The sequence below is a fragment of the Panulirus ornatus genome, chromosome 22 (assembly GCF_036320965.1).
Source record: "Panulirus ornatus isolate Po-2019 chromosome 22, ASM3632096v1, whole genome shotgun sequence".
Taxonomy (NCBI): Eukaryota; Metazoa; Arthropoda; class Malacostraca; order Decapoda; family Palinuridae; genus Panulirus; species Panulirus ornatus.
Window position 1 is genome coordinate 1,894,015 of NC_092245.1, and position 20,121 is coordinate 1,914,135.

At 42.2% G+C, this 20,121-nt stretch overlaps 1 protein-coding gene across 1 annotated transcript in view; it reads left to right on the forward strand.

Annotated features, from left to right (window-relative positions):
• The window catches only part of LOC139756497 (high-affinity choline transporter 1-like), a 1,116,821-nt gene that overhangs the window by 479,774 nt on the left and 616,926 nt on the right, over window positions 1-20,121 (forward strand). The window contains exon 3 of the mRNA XM_071675940.1: window positions 15,941-16,119. Within this exon, the coding sequence (XP_071532041.1) occupies window positions 15,941-16,119 (179 nt within the window). The remainder of the gene's footprint in view (window positions 1-15,940; window positions 16,120-20,121) is intronic.

Genomic DNA, 20,121 nt, shown 5'->3' on the forward strand with positions numbered 1-20,121 from the left:
AGTGAGGCTTGAGTGAACATGGGACAGAGCTGCTCACAAGACGACAGCGAGGCTTGAGTGAACATGGGACAGAGCTGCTCACAAGACGAGAATGAAGCTTGAATTAACATGGGACAGAACTGCACAGAAGACGAGAGTGAGGCTTGAGTGAACATGGGACAGAACTGCACACAAGCGACAGCGAGGCTTGAGTGAACATGGGACAGAACTGCACACAAGCGACAGCGAGGCTTGAGTGAACATCGGACAGAATTGCACACAAGACGAGTGAGGCTTGAGTGAACTTGGGACAGAATTCTACACAAGACGAGAGTGAGCCTTGAGTGAACATGGGACAGAGCTGCACACAAGACGAGAGTGAGGCTTGAGTGACCATGGGACAGAGCTGCACACAAGACGAGAGTGAGGCTTGAGTGAACATAGGACAGAGCTGCACACAAGACGAGAGTGGCGCTTGAGTGAACAGGTGTTAAAGTGCGTGGGATAACGTCATACAGCTGGATCATTCATCATGCCAGGTATGTGGGTTGGACTGGTGAGTAGATTTAGATGAAAGCCTTTGAGCCTTACCCATCAGTGCCTGCTAGAACTTAAAGGGGGATAAAACAAAACAAAAAAGTTCTCACCAGTGTTTACTTACCATCCCGTCCAAATCTATTCACTACGAGTGAAGATGATAGGTGGATAAAGACAGAGGTAGACCAATTGACGTAGTACACTGTGACACGAGAGGGATGTAAATAACGTGACGATAAGGATAGATAGCAAGTGTTGAGGAGGACGAGACGAGAAGTCGGCCTCCTCCATGGATAGAAAACGGTAAGAGTCGAAAGCAGAGAAAGGACTGATAAAGAAAACGACGACATATGAATGGCGTACCGTATAATCTAGACAGGTAGGCCGTATGGAGAGGCCCTTTTTTTTTTTTTTTTTTTGATCAGACATTCACTTTTGAGAACGTTAACCGAGATGGCAGAAAAGAAAGGAGAAAAAGAAAAATAGATATACGCGGCTGCTTCTTCTGATCTCGAAAAGGATTATGATAAAACTGAACAAAGCGTATATGACATGTCAGGGTATTTGGCGTAGGAGTGATAGAGTGAGACGCAAGGAACGGTTTTTGTATAGAGTGGATTATGTCACAGTGAAGCGAGCGAGCGATTGGAGTGCACATTTGAAATTATTAAGTTCATGGCATTGATCTACTATTGACATTGTAGTTTTTGCGTATCATGACCGAATAAACCTCATGAAGGTAGTAGAGTTTAGGATAAGATTGTAAGGTTTGACTTTAGTTTTACCTGATTTATTGACTGGATAAATGAGGAAGCTTGGCAATAATGACTGAAAATGCAGAAGTGTTACGAGATTATATGAGAGTCAGTAGGGAGGTGCGGAACGAGCATGCAGATGAAAGCAAGAAATCCTCTTCAGAGGCATCGGGAGGTAAAAATAAGGCTAAATTGGTAAAAGGTGGAAGGATATTTCTCAGCTGGCATTGGCAACAGGGAGTTTTGAACTCTGTCAAGTTTGTTAGAGTCTGGAGAGAAGGGAAAGAATCAAGCTTGAAGAAAGAACTTGAGCAGTTGCTTTCTTTTGTCTTTTTGTTCGTGACACGTGGGTCTCTAATTAGGAGGAGGTGGAGTTCAGGGGAAATGGGTTATTGAAAAGATGGATTTGGCTGAGTGATATGTCGTGAGGAATGGGCCGCAATATGAAGTAAATAAGATATTTTTTGAGGAGGATGCGGACGACAGAGCAGACAGAGTGCAGGTGTGGTAGAGATTCTGGAAGATTGTTAATGTGAACACAGAGACTAGAAGAGTACGGTCCACTGTAAGGGGTGTGAGGAGAATGCATTCTGTAAAGCTGTGGTAAACCAGATAAACGGAGCAAAGACATTTCGACGGTGTAGGGAAAGAAAGAGAGAGAGAAAAAAAGATATAGCGTTACGGGATTAGGGAGGTCAGATTGAGAAATTTATGTGCTCGGAAATATCACGAGGAGATATGTATATGGAGATGAAAAAAGTGAGAAAAAAAGATGTCTGAGTGTCTGGAGGATGTTTAGGCAACATCCTGGATGTTGTAAATACGGTCTTATATATTGGCTTCCCGGTATAGTGAACCCCGAGCAAGGTCGTTAATGAGAAATCTTGAGTATGTCCCCTCAGCATGATGTTCAAGGAGAGAGAGAGAGAGAGAGAGAGAGAGAGAGAGAGAGAGAGAGAGAGAGAGAGAGAGAGAGAGAGAGAGAGAATGTAAGTCTTAGATATCGATAGCTGGGGAAGGAAGGCGACGACGAATATAGCAAAATAATCCATATTTTCCCTGCTTCGTAATAGTGATAAACTCTTAACAAACAGTTTGGGTCGAGAGCAAAGATAACAAATGGAAAAGCAGAGCGTGGCCCATTGGGTGTGTGAACCTAATTTCTAAACTTCATTAGAATATTTTCTGGTGTCTAATACCATGAATAGTATTATCCTTCGTAAACTATTCCAATGTGGATAACTTCACGTGAGGACATTTTCATCAGTATTCCGGAAAACATGAAAGAGCCAGTTGATAATCACAATTCATTTAGTCTGTGTTACAGATATTATCAGTAGGTCGTACGCCCGGCACTCCAGTTTGAGACTGCTTGGTCGTCAGCCGGAGGGACGTTAGCAGAGGCTTTCTGCAAGTCCTCATATATTTTGACGTCATTCTAAGCAGGAAGTTATCTTTATGGTGATCATGCAGCTTTTTGATATTGAATCTCATGATGTATATAAGTGTAGCCGACAGAATTTTTGTGAGTGTTCTTTCCCATGAAGTATTCTTTCTTCCCTATCCCCAAGGATATTATATATATATATTTTTTTTTTTTTTGCTTTGTCGCTGTCTCCAGCGTTTGCGAGGTAGCGTAAGGAAACAGACGAAAGAAATGGCCCAACCCACCCTCATACACATGTATATACATACGTCCACACACGCAAATATACATACCTACACAGCTTTCCATGGTTTACCCCAGTCGCTTCACATGCCTTGATTCAATCCACTGACAGCACGTCAACCCCGGTATACCACATCGCTCCAATTCACTCTGTTCCTTGCCCTCCTTTCACCCTCCTGCATGTTCAGGCCCCGATCACACAAAATCTTTTTCACTCCATCTTTCCACCTCCAATTTGGTCTCCCTCTTCTCCTCGTTCCCTCCACCTCCGACACATATATCCTCTTGGTCAATCTTTCCTCACTCATTCTCTCCATGTGCCCGAACCATTTCAAAACACCCTCTTTTGCTCTCTCAACCACGCTCTTTTTATTTCCACACATCTCTCTTACCCTTACGTTACTTACTCGATCAAACCACCTCACACCACACATTGTCCTCAAACATCTCATTTCCAGCACATCCATCCTCCTGCGCACAACTCTATCCATAGCCCACGCCTCGCAACCATACAACATTGTTGGAACCACTATTCCTTCAAACATACCCATTTTTGCTTTCCGAGATAATGTTCTCGACTTCCACACATTCTTCAAGGCTCCCAGAATTTTCGCCCCCTCCCCCACCCTATGATCCACTTCCGCTTCCATGGTTCCATCCGCTGCCAGATCCACTCCCAGATTTCTAAAACACTTCACTTCCTCCAGTTTTTCTCCATTCAAACTCACCTCCCAATTGACTTGAACCTCAGCCCTACTGTACCTAATAACCTTGCTCTTATTCACATTTACTCTTAACTTTCTTCTTTCACACACTTTACCAAACTCAGTCACCAGCTTCTGCAGTTTCTCACATGAATCAGCCACCAGCGCTGTGTCATCAGCAAACAACAACTGACTCACTTCCCAAGCTCTCTCATCCCCAACAGACTTCATATATATTTATATATATATATATATATATATATATATATATATATATATATATATATATATATATATATATTGGGGAAGAGCAGTGTGGTTTCAGAAGTGGTAGAGGATGTGTGGATCAGGTGTTTGCTTTGAAGAATGTATGTGAGAAATACTTAGAAAAGCAAATGGATTTGGATGTAGCATTTATGGATCTGGAGAAGGCATATGATAGAGTTGATAGAGATGCTCTGTGGAAGGTATTAAGAATATATGGTGTGGGAGGCAAGTTGTTAGAAGCAGTGAAAAGTTTTTATCGAGGATGTAAGGCATGTGTACGTGTAGGAAGAGAGGAAAGTGATTGGTTCTCAGTGAATATAGGTTTGCGGCAGGGGTGTGTGATGTCTCCATGGTTGTTTAATATGCATATGTATGGGGTTGTTAGGGAGGTGAATGCAAGAGTTTTGGAAAGAGGGGCAAGTATGAAGTCTGTTGTGGATGAGAGAGCTTGGGAAGTGAGTCAGTTGTTTTTTCGCTGATGATACACCGCTGATGGCTGATTCATGGGAGAAACTGCAGAAGCTGGTGACTGAGTTTGGTAAAGTGTGTGAAAGAAGAAAGTTAAGAGTAAATGTGAGTAAGAGCAAGATTATTAGGTACAGTAGGGTTGAGTGTAAAGTCAATTGGGAGGTAAGTTTTAATGGAGAAAAACTGGAGGAAGTAAAGTGTTTTAGATATCTGGGAGTGGATCTGGCAGAGGATGGAACCATGGAAGCGGAAGTGAATCATAGGGTGGGGGAGGGGGCGAAAATCCTGGGAGCCTTGAAGAACGTGCGGAAGTCGAGAACATTATCTCGGAAAGCAAAAATGGGTATGTTTGAAGGAATAGAGTTTCCAACAATGTTGTATGGTTGCGAGGCGTGGGCTATGGATAGAGTTGTGCGCAGGAGGGTGCATGTGCTGGAAATGAGATTTTTGAGGACAATGTGTGGTGTGAGGTGGTTTGATCGAGTAAGTAATGTAAGGGTAAGAGAGATGTTTGGAAATAAAAAGAGCGTGGTTGAGAGAGCAGAAGAGGGTGTTTGGAAATGGTTTGGGCACGTGGAGAGAATGAGTGAGGAAAGATTGACCAAGAGGATATATTTGTCGGAGGTGGAGGAAACGAGGAGAAGTGGGAGACCCAATTGGAGGTGGAAAGATGGAGTGAAAAAGATTTTGTGTGATCGGGGCCTGAACATGCAGGAGGGTGAAAGGCGGGCAAGGAATGGAGTGAATTGGAACGATGTGGTATACCAGGGTCGACGTGCTGTCAATGGATTGAACCAGGGCATGTGAAGCGTAAAAAATGCAATTGAGTGGGAGATGTATAAAAGAAAAAGACAGGAGGTCAAGAGAAAGGCGCAAGAGGTGAAAAAGAGGGCAAATGAGAGTTGGGGTGAGAGAGTATCATTAAATTTTAGGGAGGATAAAAAGATGTTCTGGAAGGAGGTAAATAAAGTGCGTGAGACAAGGGAGCAAATGGGAACTTCAGTGAAGGGCGCTAATGGGGAGGCGATAACAAGTAGTGGTGATGTGAGAAGGAGATGGAGTGAGTATTTTGAAGGTTTGTTGAATGTGTTTGATGATAGAGTGGCAGATATAGGGTGTTTTGGTCAAGGTGGTGTGCAAAGTGAGAGGGTTAGGGAAAATGATTTGGTAAACAGAGAAGAGGTAGTAAAAGCTTTGCGGAAGATGAAAGCCGGGAAGGCAGCAGGTTTGGATGGTATTGCAGTGGAATCTATTAAAAATAGGGGGTGACTGTATTGTTGACTGGTTGGTAAGGTTATTTAATGTATGTATGATTCATGGCGAGGTGCCTGAGGATTGGCGGAATGCGTGCATAGTGCCATTGTACAAAGGCATAGGGGATAATAGTGAGTGCTCAAATTACATAGGTATAAGTTTGTTGCGTATTCCTGGTAAATCATATGGGAGGGTATTGATTGAGAGGGTGAAGGCCTGTACAGAGCATCAGGTTGGGGAAGAGCAGTGTGGTTTCAGAAGTGGCAGAGGATGTGTGGATCAGGTGTTTGCTTTGAAGAATGTAGATGAGAAATACATAGAAAAGCAAATGGATTTGTATGTAGCATTTATGGATCTGGAGAAGGCATATGATAGAGTTGATAGAGATGCTCTGTGGAAGGTATTAAGAATATATGGTGTGGGAGGCAAGTTGTTAGAAGCAGTGAAAAGTTTTTATCGAGGATGTAAGGCATGTGTACGTGTAGGAAGAGAGGAAAGTGATTGGTTCTCAGTGAATGTAGGTTTGTGGCAGGGGTGTGTGGTGTCTCCATGGTTGTTTATTTTGTTTATGGATGGGGTTGTTAGGGAGGTTAATGCAAGAGTTTTGGAATGAGGGGCAAGTATGACGTCTGTTGTGGATGAGAGAGCTTGGGAAGTGAGTCAGTTGTTGTTCGCTGATGATACAGCGCTGTTGGATGATTCATGTGAGAAACTACAGAAGCTGGTGACTGAGTTTGCTAAAGTGTGTGAAAGAAGAAAGTTGAGAGTAAATGTGAATAAGAGCAAGGTTATTAGGTACAGTAGGGTTGAGGGACAAGTCAATTGGGAGGTAGGTTTGAATGAAGAAAAACTGAAGGAAGTAAAGTGTTTTAGATATCTGGGAGTGGATTTGGCAGTGGATGGAACCATGGAAGCGGAAGTGAATCATCGGGTGGGGGAGGGGGCGAAAGTTCTATGAACGTTGAAGAATGTGTGGAAGTCGAGAACATTATCTCGGAAACCAAAAATGAGTATGTTTGATGGAATAGTGGTTCCAACAATGTTATATGATTGCGAGGCGTGGGCTATGGATGAAGTTGTGCGAAGGAGGGTGGATGTGCTGGAAATGAGATATTTAAGGAGAATATGTGGTGTGAGGTGCAAACCAACATTCACTGAGAGCCACTCATTTTCCTCTCTTCCTACAAGTACACATGCCTTACATCCTCGATAAAAACTTTTCACTGCTGCTAACAACTTGCCTCCCACACCATATATTCATAATACCTTCCACAGAGCATCTCTATCAACTTTATCATATGTCTTCTCCAGATCCATTAATGCTACACACAGATCCATTTGCTTTTCTAAGTATTTCTCACATACATTCTTCAAAGCAAACACCTGATCCACACATACTCTACCACTTCTGAAACCACACTGTTCTTCCCCATTCCGATGCTCTGTCCATGCCTTCACCCTCTCAGTCAGTAACCTCCCATATAATTTCCCAGGAATACTCAACAAACTTATACCTCTTTAATTTGAGCACTCACTTTTATCCCCTTTGCCTTTGTACAATGGGACTATGCAAGCATTCCGCCCCTCCTCAGGCACCTCGCCGTGAGACATAACCTTACCAACCAGTCAACAATACAGTCACCCCCTTTTTTAATAAATTCCACTGAAATACCATCCAAACCCGCTGCTTTGCCAGCTTTCATCTTCCGCAAAGCTTTTACTACCTCTTCTCTGTTTACCAAATCATTCTCCCTAACTCTCACTTTGCACACCACCTCGACCAAAACACCCTATATCTGCCACTCTATCATCAAACACATTCAACAAACCTTCAAAATACTCACTCCATCTCCTTCTCACATCACCACTACTTTTTATCACCTCCCCATTAGCCCCTTTCACTAAAGTTCCCATTTGTTCCCTTTTCTCACGCACTTTATTTACCTCCCTCCAATACATCTTTTTATTCTCCCTAAAATTTAATGAGACCACTACTTGTTATCACCTCCCCATTAGCCCCCTTCACTAAAGTTCTCATTTCTTCCCTTGTCTTACGCACTTTATTTACCTCCTTCCAAAACATCTTTTTATTCTCCCTAAAATTTAATGATACTCCCTCACCCCAACTCTCATTTGCCCTCTTTTTCACCTCTTGCACCTTTCTCTTGACCTCCTGCCTCTTTCTTTTATACATCTCCCAATCATTTGCATTATTTCCCTGCAAAAATCGTCCAAATGCCTCTCTCTTCTCTCCCACTAGTAATCTTACTTCTTCATCCCACCACTCACTACCCTTTGTAATCTGACCACCTCCCACGCTTCTCATGCCACAAGCCTGTTTTGCGCAAGCCATCGCTGCTTTCCAAAATACATCCCATTCCTCCCCCACTCCCCTTACCTCCTTTGCTCTCACCTTTTTCCATTCTGTTTACAGTCTCTACTGGTACTTCCTCACACAAGTCTCCTTCCCAAGCTCACTTACTCTAACCCCTGTTTTCACCCCAACATTCTCTCTTCTTTTCTGAAAACCTTTACAGATCTTCACCTTCGCCTTCACAAGATAATGATCAGACATCCCTCCAGTTGCACCTCTCACCACATTAACATCCAAAAGTCTCTCTTTCGCGCGCCTATCAATTAACACGTAATCCAATAACGCTCTCTGGCCATCTCTCCTACTTACGTATACATATGTATATCTCTCTTTGTAAACCAGGTATTCCCAATCACCAGTCCTTTTTCGGTACATGAATCTACAAGCTCTTCACCATTTACATTTACAACACTGAATACCCCATGTACACCAATTATTCCCTCAACTGCCACATTAATCACCTTTGCATTGAAATCACCCATCACTATGACCCGGTCTTCTACATCAAAACTAATAACACACTCACTCAGTTGCTCCCAAAACACTTGCTTCTCATGATCTTTCTTCTCATGCCAAGGTGCATATACACCAATAATCACCCATCTCTCTCCATCAACTTTCAGTTTTGCCCATATCAATCTAGAATTTACTTTCTTACACTCTATCACATACTCCCACGACTCCTTTTTCAGGAGTAGTGCTACTTCTTCCTTTGCTCTTGTCCTCTCACTAACCCCTGACTTAACTCCCAAGACATTCCCAAACCACTCTTCCCCTTTACCCTGGTACTTCCTCACACAAGTCTCAAAGCTCACATACTCTCACCACTCTCTTCACCCCAGCATTCTCTCCTCTTTTCTGAAAACCTCTACAAATCTTCACCTTCGCCTCCACAAGATAATGATTCAAACATCCCTCCAGTTGCACCTCTCAGCATATTAACATCCAAAAGTCTCTTTCGCGCGCCTCTCAATTAATACGTAATCCAATAACACTTTCTGGCTATCTCTCCTACTTACATACGTATACTTATGTATATCCCTCTTTTTAAAAAAGGTATTCCCAATCACGAGACCTTTTTCAGTACACAAATCTGCAAGTTCTTCAGCATTCCCATTTACAACACTGAACACCCCATATGCACCAATTATTCCCTCAACTGCCACATTTAAATCACCCATCACTATAACCCGGTCTTGTGTATCAAAACTGGTAGCACACTCACTCAGCTGCTCCCAATACACTTGCCTCTCATGATCTTTCTTTTCATGACCAGGTGCATAAGCACCAACAATCACCCATCTCTCTCCATCCACTTTCAATTTTATCCATATCAATCGAGAGTTTTCTTTCTTACCCTCTATCCCATACTCCCACAACTCTTGTTTCAGGAGTAGTGCTACTCCTTCCTTTGCTCTTGTCCTCTCAGCAAACTCTGACTTTACTCCCAAAACACTCCCAAAACGTTTCCAAACCACTCTTCCCCTTTACCCTTGAGCTTCGTTTCACTTAGATCCAAAACATCCAGGCTCCTTTCCTCAATCATACTACCTATCTCTCCTTTTTTCACATCTTGGTTACATCCACACACATTTACACACCCCAGTCTGAGCCTCCGAGAAGGATGAGCACTCCCCGCCCGACTCCTTCTTCTGTTTCTCCTTTTAGAAAATTAATATACATGGAGGGGTGAGTTTCTAGACCCCCCCGCTCCCGTCCCCTGTAGTCACCCTTTAGTCGCCTTCTACGACATGTGGCTAATGCGTGGGAAGTACCAAGAGAGACTGAGTGCAGAATGGAAAAAGGTGAGAGCAAAGAACGTAAGAAGAGTGGGGAGGAATGGGAAGCATTTAGGGAAGCAGTGATGGCATGTGGAAAAGATGCTTGTGGCATGAGAAGCGGGGGAGGTAGGCAGATTAGAAAGGGTAGTGAGTGGTGGGATGAAGAAGTAAGATTATTAGTGAAAGAGAGGAGAGAGGCATTTGGACGAACTTTGCCGGGAAATAGTGCAAATAACTGGGAGATGTATAAAAGAAAAAGGCAAGAGGTCAAGAGAAAGGTACAAGATGTGAAAAAGAGGGCAAGTGAGAGTTGGGAGAGCGTCATTAAATTTTAGGGAGAATAAAAAGATGTTTTGGAAGGAGGTAGATAAAGTGCGTAAGACAAGAGAACAAATGGGAACATCGGTGAAGGGAGCCAATGGGGATGTAATAATAGATAGTGGTGATGTGAGAAGGAGATGGAGTGAGTATTTTGAAGGTTTGTTGAATGTGTTAGATGATAGAGTGGCAGATATAGGGTGTGCGAAGTGAGAGGGTCAGGGAGAATGATTTGGTAAACAGAGAAGAGGTAGTAAAAGCTTTGCGGAAGATGAAAGCCGGCAAGGCGGCGGGTGTGTATGGTATTGCAGTGGAATTAATTAAAAAAGGGGTGGCTGTGTTATTGACTGGTTGGTGAGGATATTCAGTGTATGTATGGCTCATGGTGAGGTGCCTGAGGATTGGTGAGGTGCCATTGTACAATGGTAAAGTGGATAAAGGTGAGTTTTCAAATTACAGAGGTATTTGTTTGTTAAGTACTCCTAGGAAATCAAATGGGAGGGTATTGAATGAGAGGGGTGAAGGCAGGTACAGAACATCAGATTGGGGAATAGCAGTGTGGTTTCAGAAGTGGTAGAGGATGTGTGGATCAGGTGTTTGCTTTGAAGAATGTATATGAGAAACACTTAGAAAAACAAATGAATTTATATGTAGCATTTATGGATCTGGAGATGGCATATGATAGAGTTGATAGAGATGCAATGTGGAAGGTATGGGAGGTGTGTGAGGCAAGTTGTTAGAAGCAGTGAAAAGTTTTTATCGAGGATGTAAGGCATGTGTACGAGTAGGAAGAGAGGAAAGTGATTGGTTCTCAGTAAATGTCGTTTTGCGTCAGGGGTGCATGATGTCTCCATGGTTGTTTTATTTGTTTATGGATTGGGTTGTTAGGGAGGTGAATGCAAGAGTTTCGGAGAGAGGGGCAAGTATGCAGTCTGTTGTGGATGAGAGGGCTTGGGAAGTGAGTCAGTTGTTGTTCGCTGATGATACAGCCCTGGTGGGTGATTTGGGTGAGAAACTACAGAAGCTGATGGTTGAGTTTGGTAAAGTGTGTGAAAGAAGAAAGTTGAGTAAATGTGAATAAGAGCAAGGGTATTAGGTACAGTAGGGTTGAAGGACAAGTCAATTGGGCGGTAAGTTTGAATGAAGAAAAACCGTAGGAAGTGAAATATTTTGGATGTTTTAGATATCTGGGAGTGGATGTAGCAGCGGATGGAACCATGGAAGCGGAAGTGAGCCAGAAGGTGGGGGAGGGAGTGAATGTACTGGGAGCGTTGAAAAATGTGTGGAAGGCGAGAACATTATCCCTGAAAGCAAAAATGGTTATGTTTGAAGGAATAGTGGTTCCAACAATGTTATATGGTTGCGAGGCGTGGGCTACAGATAGAGTTGTGCGGAGGAGGGTGGATGTGTTGGAAATGAGATGTTTAAGTACAATATGTGGTGTGAGGTTGTTTGATCGAATAAGTAATGAAAGGGTAATAGAGATGTGTGGTAATATAAAGAGTGTGGTTGAGAGAGCAGAAGAGGGTGTTTTGAAATGGTTTGGTCACATGGAGAGAATGAGTGAGGAAAGATTGATCAAGAGGATATATGTGTCGGAGGTGGAGGGAACAAGGAGAAGTGGGAGACCAAATTGGTGGTGGAAGGATGTAGCGAAAAAAATTTTGAGTGATCGGGGCCTGAACATGCAGGAGGGTGAAAGGCGTGCAAAAAATAGAGTGAATTGGAACGATGTGGTATACTGGGGTCGACTTGCTGTCAATGGATTGAACCAGAGCATGTGAAGCGTCTGGGGTAAACCATGGAAAGTGTTGTGGGGCGTGGATGTGGAAAGGGAGCTGTGGTTTCGGTGAATTATACATGACATCTAGAGACTGAGTGTGAACGAATGCGGCCTTTGTTGTCTTTTCCTAGCGCTACCTCGCGCGCATGCGGAGGGAGGGGGGGTTGTCATTTCCTGTATGGCAGGGTGGCGACGGGAATTAATAAAGGCCGCAAGTATGAATTATGTACATGTTTATGTATATGTATATGTCTGTGTATGTGTATATATGTATACGTTGAAATGTATAGGTATGTATATGTGCGTGTGTGGACGTGTATGTATATCCACTTATCTGTGGACCAACTGACGCAACCAGGATTCGAACCTATGGGCTCGACCACGGGCTACCCGTGAATGCGTCTTCGTCAGCAATTCAAAGCTTTACACCACTGAAGGTGTTGTACGTAAGGTTTTTTATGCGATTTGCATAAGTGCATCGCTATGTTTTCCGTGCGCTGTTTGGTGTTGAATGCTAATCAGGGAAAATATTGCAGAATATTTTCCTCTCAGCTTTTCTAAGACTATTTGAAGCCATAAGTATGAATATCATGAACTCTGGCCAATATTATATTTCCCTTACGATGAACAGGTGATGCATGTAGGATATCCTATTGCCAGGACTGGTTATAGCGGTTGTACCTATTGTCTGAGTTGGTTGTGGGTGGAGAGGTTAGTACCCAGGTCGGTTGTAGTGGAAGGAACTCGAGTCAAGAGGGACTCATTTGAGAACGGGCTATGTTAAGCAGAACTTGTGGATCGGGAATATTTTTCGCAGGAGAGCCCAGTGTTAGGAGTTGACTATGTTGGGAAATTCCCAGTCTTGTAGTTAGACCTTAAGTTGATTTCTTTTTTTAATGGATGAACGGCCTTTTGCAAGGGTTGCTCATATCGGGGAGAGGGGGATCGGGTCGGGTGTGTGTGGGAGGGAAACATAAAAAGTATGTTCATGGCGACAGAGGCTTCTCTCTGGGCTATTTATAGTGGGAAGGCTTCATGGCCGGGTTATTGGTGGTGGGACGACCTCCTGCCAGAACTGTTTATGGCTGAGTTCATGGTGCGACTGCTTCTGGTGAGGAGAGCTTTGTGCGGGGATGGTTTATGGTGGGAGAGCTTTGTGCCAGGATGGTTTACAGTGGGAGAGCTTTGTGCCAGGATGGTTTATGGTGGGAGAGCTTTGTGCCAGGATGGTTTACAGTGGGAGAGCTTTGTGCCAGGATGGTTTATGATGGGAGAGCTTTGTGCGGGGATGGTTTATGATGGGAGAGCTTTGTGCCAGGATGGTTTATGGTGGGAGAGCTTTGTGCGGGGATGGTTTATGATGGGAGAGCTTTGTGCCAGGATGGTTTATGGTGGGAGAGCTTTGTGCCAGGATGGTTTATGATGGGAGAGCTTTGTGCCAGGATGGTTTATGGTGGGAGAGCTTTGTGCGGGGATGGTTTATGGTGGGAGAGCTTTGTGCCGGATGGTTTATCGTTTCGGGAGGGTTTATGGTGGAAGGTCTTCATGCCAGAAATATTAGCGACGGAAAGAATTCCTGCTAGAGTTCATTACTGCTGAGTCCATGTCAGGATTGTTTATATTGGGAGGGCCTCGTGGGAGGATTGTTTGTGGTGGTGGTGGTGGGTCTTGTACCAGGATTGTTTGTGATGAGAAGCTTTGCCGAGATGGTTTATGGTCGGAGGGTGTCCTACAAGGATTGTTTGTGATGAGAGGATCTCGTACAAGTAGTGTTTGTGGTGGGAGGGTCTTGCACACAGATTGTTTGTGATGGAAAGTTTACTTGCAAGCATTGTTTATGATGCAGGGCCTCATACAAGAATTGTTTGTGATGGAAAGTTTACTTGCAAGCATTGTTTATGATGCAGGGCTTCATACAAGGATTGTTTATGATACAGGGCCTCATACAAGGATTGTTTGTGATGGAAAGGCCTCGTAGAAGTATTGTGTATATTGGGAGCAACGATTGTTTGTGATGGAGACGTCACTTGCATGGATCGTTTATGATGTGAGGATCTCATGCAAGGATTTCTTGTGGTGTTATGGCCTCGTGCAAGGAATTTTTATGGTGTTAGGATTTTGTTCGTGGTATAAGGACATCATGCAAGAATTAAGAGGGCCTCTTATATGGTAATTTTCATGGCGGGAGGGTCTCTCGTTAGGATTGCCTCCAGAGAGAGGCACTGATGTTTCCTCTGAATCCCAGAATTCTGCACAGATGAATAAAACTAACAGAAAAATATCGGGAAACTGAAAACATGTTTAAGCATCCATGGCTGGAGGTCCATTTGCTTCGACTATTTTCAATATTCGACGAAATGTTATAAAGAGCACGGCGCGATCATTGAAGGACGCCTCACATTTTGGATGGTCTGTGGTTTCTTAGAATAGGGTGTTAGAACTCGAGTTACCAGACCTTAATGACTTAAGATACGTCCATGTAAGATAGGTAACGTAAGACCTGTGTTATTGGTGCGCACATGTAATATAGGTTATGTTAAACCTTTGTGCAGCTGCCACAGTCTGTAATGTGTAACACAGTATAGCATAAAACTACTGTTGTTTACTCTCATCAAATACAGAATCATTACGTTCGTTGTATAGTTTAAGAAATCAGTAAATACTGGAATATGTCTCACAAAGGAAGAATCAATTTTGCATGAGATGGCTGCCTCTGATTCAAGAGAATGGAAATAACATCATGAAGTTTTCTCTTTAACATCAAAAATAAACATCTTTAAGAGGAGGGAATATCTTATAGACACGTCCAATACATCATACCAATTACTCCAAGATATGATGGTGTTGTACGACCTGTATTAAAACAGAAGCTTCATGAGTTGTTATATGTCTGCTACTGACATCCATGTGGGTCCTGTCCTGGCGCTGCCTCCCTCAGACCGGTGTTATGCTATCACAGTGGATCTTACAGTAGCGTCCGACTGAAACCTGTGTCTCATGTATACTGTCTTCCCAAGCCTGCACCATTACGGTGTGGGCCTTCTCCCACGATACCCAGCCACTTGCTCCGTAACTACATCCTTGTACTCTCCTATACCTAGTCTCATTTGGTGACGTAGGGATGGGGGTCTTGAAGATCACCAGACAAGACTCATACATTTCGTGCTTTGGGCGGCTCTAGTAATCATCATTATATCTGGAGAAATTAAAGAACAAAAAACGATTGCAATGAAATTTATTAATAGAAAAAGGATACATTTAAGGTAGTGATGTGTTCTTGATTGCACTTGTGTTACCTGGAAAAGCACTGCAGAAGGTTTCATTGCCACTGTATCAACACTGTTAAACACTGATATCAGACTTACGCCCAACTTGTGCTGTCAACTCTGAGCGAGGATGATGGTTGTGGTCGGATTGTGGCTAGTCATTCTGGACTCTTGTCCTTGTTATTTCCCAAGACATTGGCACGCTTTTGGAGGAAACCACAGTGAAAGAAAGACATCGATGACTGTCTTTTTCAACATTTAATTAATAATCAAAACAAAAATGATAATGATGATGATGATATTTTATTGGTAAGGTAAATTACAAAGACGTCGATGACTGTCTTCCTCACATATCAAAAATAATCATAGAAATGATAATGATAATAATACTTTATTGATAACGTAGATTACAAAGACATCGATGACTGTCTTCCTCACGTATCAAAAATAATCATAGAAATGATAATGATAATAATACTTTATTGATAACGTAGATTACAAAGACATCGATGACTGTCTTCCTCAACATATAAGTAATGTAGCAAAAATGATAATGTTGATAATAATTCTTTATTGGTAACGTAAATTGCAAAGACATCGATGACTGTCTTCCTCAACATGTAAATGATAATCGTAAGAAAATGATAACAGTGATAATAATACTTTATTGATAATGTAGATTACATGAAGTATGGTTTGTGCATGTTTACAGATAGACTGTAATAAAACGATCATCCATAGAGAGATCACATTCAAGGCGTGTAAAGCAGAAGTGTTTCTTGCAGGGACGCTGGGAGAGGTTTCAATGTGGCTGGACTGATAGCGATCATTGTGTTCTACCTGGCCATCCTGGGCATCGGCCTGTGGGCGGCATGGCGGAGGAGGAACTCACCGGGAGGCGCCGACGAGGTCATGCTCGCTGGGAGAGAGATCGGCTCCTTCGTTGGCATCTTCACCATGACTGGTAAGTGAGGAGGAGAGTTGTTTATACCCTGGTGTGGTAAAGGCCAACATGGGTACTTTATTCCTTCAGTGACGTTCCAGTGAGCAGCTCAAGGATTGGAATAGATTTCCTTGGTAAGTTATTTAGTCATGATTATGTCTGATTATGTTTTGAAACTTTGGCTTCGTAAAACATCATTTCTCTGCTCACTCGGGACGAACAAATACTTACGCCTTTTTCTTCTTTTTGTGTGATTTCAATTTCAACTTTTTTTTTTTCTTGGAAAACATGTAGTTAGCGGATCTTAGTACCGTTACTAGGTACCCCTGTACATTGTTACCAGATGTATGTGGTCGGTGTCAGAATTACCTAATACAGTATATACATGTAATATATTCATTGCATACAACAGAACATGCATAGATTCATAGTAACGCAATATATACATAACATACATAAAGGGGTTGCCTAAAAATTCAAGAAAATTAAATTCCTTCAGAACCGCATCGTTATTACATATGAGATACGTGGCTAATGTGGGGATTCAATTTATTTTTCAATTTCTTGTAGCACTGTGGTGTAATGTTCCATGTATCATAGAGGAGGAAGGCGATCATAATTCTTCCGTAACGATGCTAACATAGACACGGGACGTTGGTGGATGAAGGAAGCACAGGAGGCTGGTGGGGGACTGGAGACTGGTGAGGGTCTGGGAGGCGAGAACACTAGATATGATTGTCTTTCATATTAATCGCCAGGGAAATCGGTCTAGAACTCATAACTCACAGAAGTGATGTTCTGCTTTCATGAAAGGCATTTACTCCTTCCGTGAAAGACTTCTCGTTCAGTGAAAGACTTAAGTCTTGACTTCAGTATTTTTCGTCACGTTTGAGTGGTTCCAGGAAGCAATTTGGCACTTTGTGACTCGCACGAACTTTTGAGGGCAAGGATGTTTTTTCTTAACTGAGGCTGCTTGGCCAACTGATTGCCGTAATTTATGCTATTTCATTAACGCTAAATATATATATATATATATATATGTATATATATATATATATATTTATATATATATATATATATATATATATATATATTTTTTTTTTTTTTTTTTTTTTTTTATACTTTGTCGCTGTCTCCCGCGTTTGCGAGGTAGCGCAAGGAAACAGACGAAAGAAATGGCCCCCCCCCCCATACACATGTACATACACACGTCCACACACGCAAATATACATACCTACACAGCTTTCCATGGTTTACCCCAGACGCTTCACATGCCTTGATTCACTCCACTGACAGCACGTCAACCCCTTTATACCACATCGCTCCAATTCACTCTATTCCTTGCCCTCCTTACACCCTCCTGCATGTTCAGGCCCCGATCACACAAAATCTTTTTCACTCCATCTTTCCACCTCCAATTTGGTCTCCCTCTTCTCCTCGTTCCCTCCACCTCCGACACATATATCCTCTTGGTCAATCTTTCCTCACTCATTCTCTCCATGTGCCCAAACCATTTCAAAACACCCTCTTCTGCTCTCTCAACCACGCTCTTTTTATTTCCACACATCTCTCTTACCCTTACGTTACTTACTCGATCAAACCACCTCACACCACACATTGTCCTCAAACATCTCATTTCCAGCACATCCATCCTCCTGCGCACAACTCTATCCATAGCCCACGCCTCGCAACCATACAACATTGTTGGAACCACTATTCCTTCAAACATACCCATTTTTGCTTTCCGAGATAATGTTCTCGACTTCCACACATTTTTCAAGGCTCCCAAAATTTTCGCCCCCTCCCCCACCCTATGATCCACTTCCGTTTCCATGGTTCCATCCGCTGCCAGATCCACTCCCAGATATCTAAAACACTTCACTTCCTCCAGTTTTTCTCTATTCAAACTCACCTCCCAATTGACTTGACCCTCAACCCTACTGTACCTAATAACCTTGCTCTTATTCACATTTACTCTTAACTTTCTTCTTCCACAAACTTTACCAAACTCAGTCACCAGCTTCTGCAATTTCTCACATGAATCAGCCACCAGCGCTGTATCATCAGCGAACAACAACTGACTCACTTCCCAAGCTCTCTCATCCCCAACAGACTTCATACTTGCCCCTCTTTCCAGGACTCTTGCATTTACCTCCCTAACAACCCCATCCATAAACAAATTAAACAACCATGGAGACATCACACACCCCTGCCGCAAACCTACATTCACTGAGAACCAATCACTTTCCTCTCTTCCTACACGTACACATGCCTTACATCCTCGATAAAAACTTTTCATTGCTTCTAACAACTTGCCTCCCACACCATATATTCTTAATACCTTCCACAGAGCATCTCTATCAACTCTATCATATGCCTTCTCCAGATCCATAAATGCTACATACAAATCCATTTGCTTTTCTAAGTATTTCTAACATACATTCTTCAAAGCAAACACCTGATCCACACATCCTCTACCACTTCTGAAACCGCACTGCTCTTCCCCAATCTGATGCTCTGTACATGCCTTCACCCTCTCAATCAATACCCTCCCATATAATTTACCAGGAATACTCAACAAACTTATACCTCTGTAATTTGAGCACTCACTCTTATCCCCTTTGCCTTTGTACAATGGCACTATGCACGCATTCCGCCAATCCTCAGGCACCTCACCATGAGTCATACATACATTAAATAACCTTACCAACCAGTCAACAATACAGTCACCCCCTTTTTTAATAAATTCCACTGCAATACCATCCAAACCTGCTGCCTTGCCGGCTTTCATCTTCCGCAAAACTTTTACTACCTCTTCTCTGTTTACCAAATCATTTTCCCTAACCCTCTCACTTTGCACACCACCTCGACCAAAACACCCTATATCTGCCACTCTGTCATCAGACACATTCAACAAACCTTCAAAATACTCATTCCATCTCCTTCTCACATCACCACTACTTGTTATCACCTCCCCATTTACGCCCTTCACTGAAGTTCCCATTTGCTCCCTTGTCTTACGCACCCTATTTACCTCCTTCCAGAACATCTTTTTATTCTCCCTAAAATTTACTGATAGTCTCTCACCCCAACTCTCATTTGCCCTTTTTTTTCACCTCTTGCACCTTTCTCTTGACCTCCTGTCTCTTTCTTTTATACTTCTCCCACTCAATTGCATTTTTTCCCTGCAAAAATCGTCCAAATGCCTCTCTCTTCTCTTTCACTAATACTCTTACTTCTTCATCCCACCACTCACTACCCTTTCTAAACATATATATATATATATATATATATATATATATATATATATATATATATATATATATATATATATATATATATATTTATATATATATGGATTTCTACTCTGACATGGCGGGAAGAGGGTGTAAATGCCTTAGTTTGTGCTTGTGTTGGGATTTCAAACTTTGTGAATTCTTTACATTTGATAGGGTGGACGTCCTTCCAGAAACGTGTGCATTGTAAAGTCTTAGTGAAAAGAATTAACTGAATTGCGATTACCCTATATATATATATATATATATATATATATATATATATATATATATATATATATCTTTTCTTTTTCTTTCAAACTATTCGCCATTTCCCGCGTTAGCGAGGTAGCGTTAAGAACAGAGGACTGGTCCTTTTTTGGAATATCCTCACCTGGCCCCCTCTGTTTCTTCTTTTGGAAAATTAAAAAAAAAAAAACGAGAGGCGAGGATTTCCAGCCCCCCGCTCCCTACCCTTTTAGTTGCCTTCTACGGCACGCAGGGAATACGTGGGAAGTATTCTTAATCCCCTATCCCCAGGAATATATATATATATATATATATATATATATATATATATATACATACATATATATATATATATATATATATATATATATATATATATATATATATATATATATATATATATATATATATATACATATATATAAAGAGAGAGAGAGAGAGAGAGAACAGGATTAGATCTATCAACCAATAGTGTTTCTGGTGAGGAACCGCTGGGTTT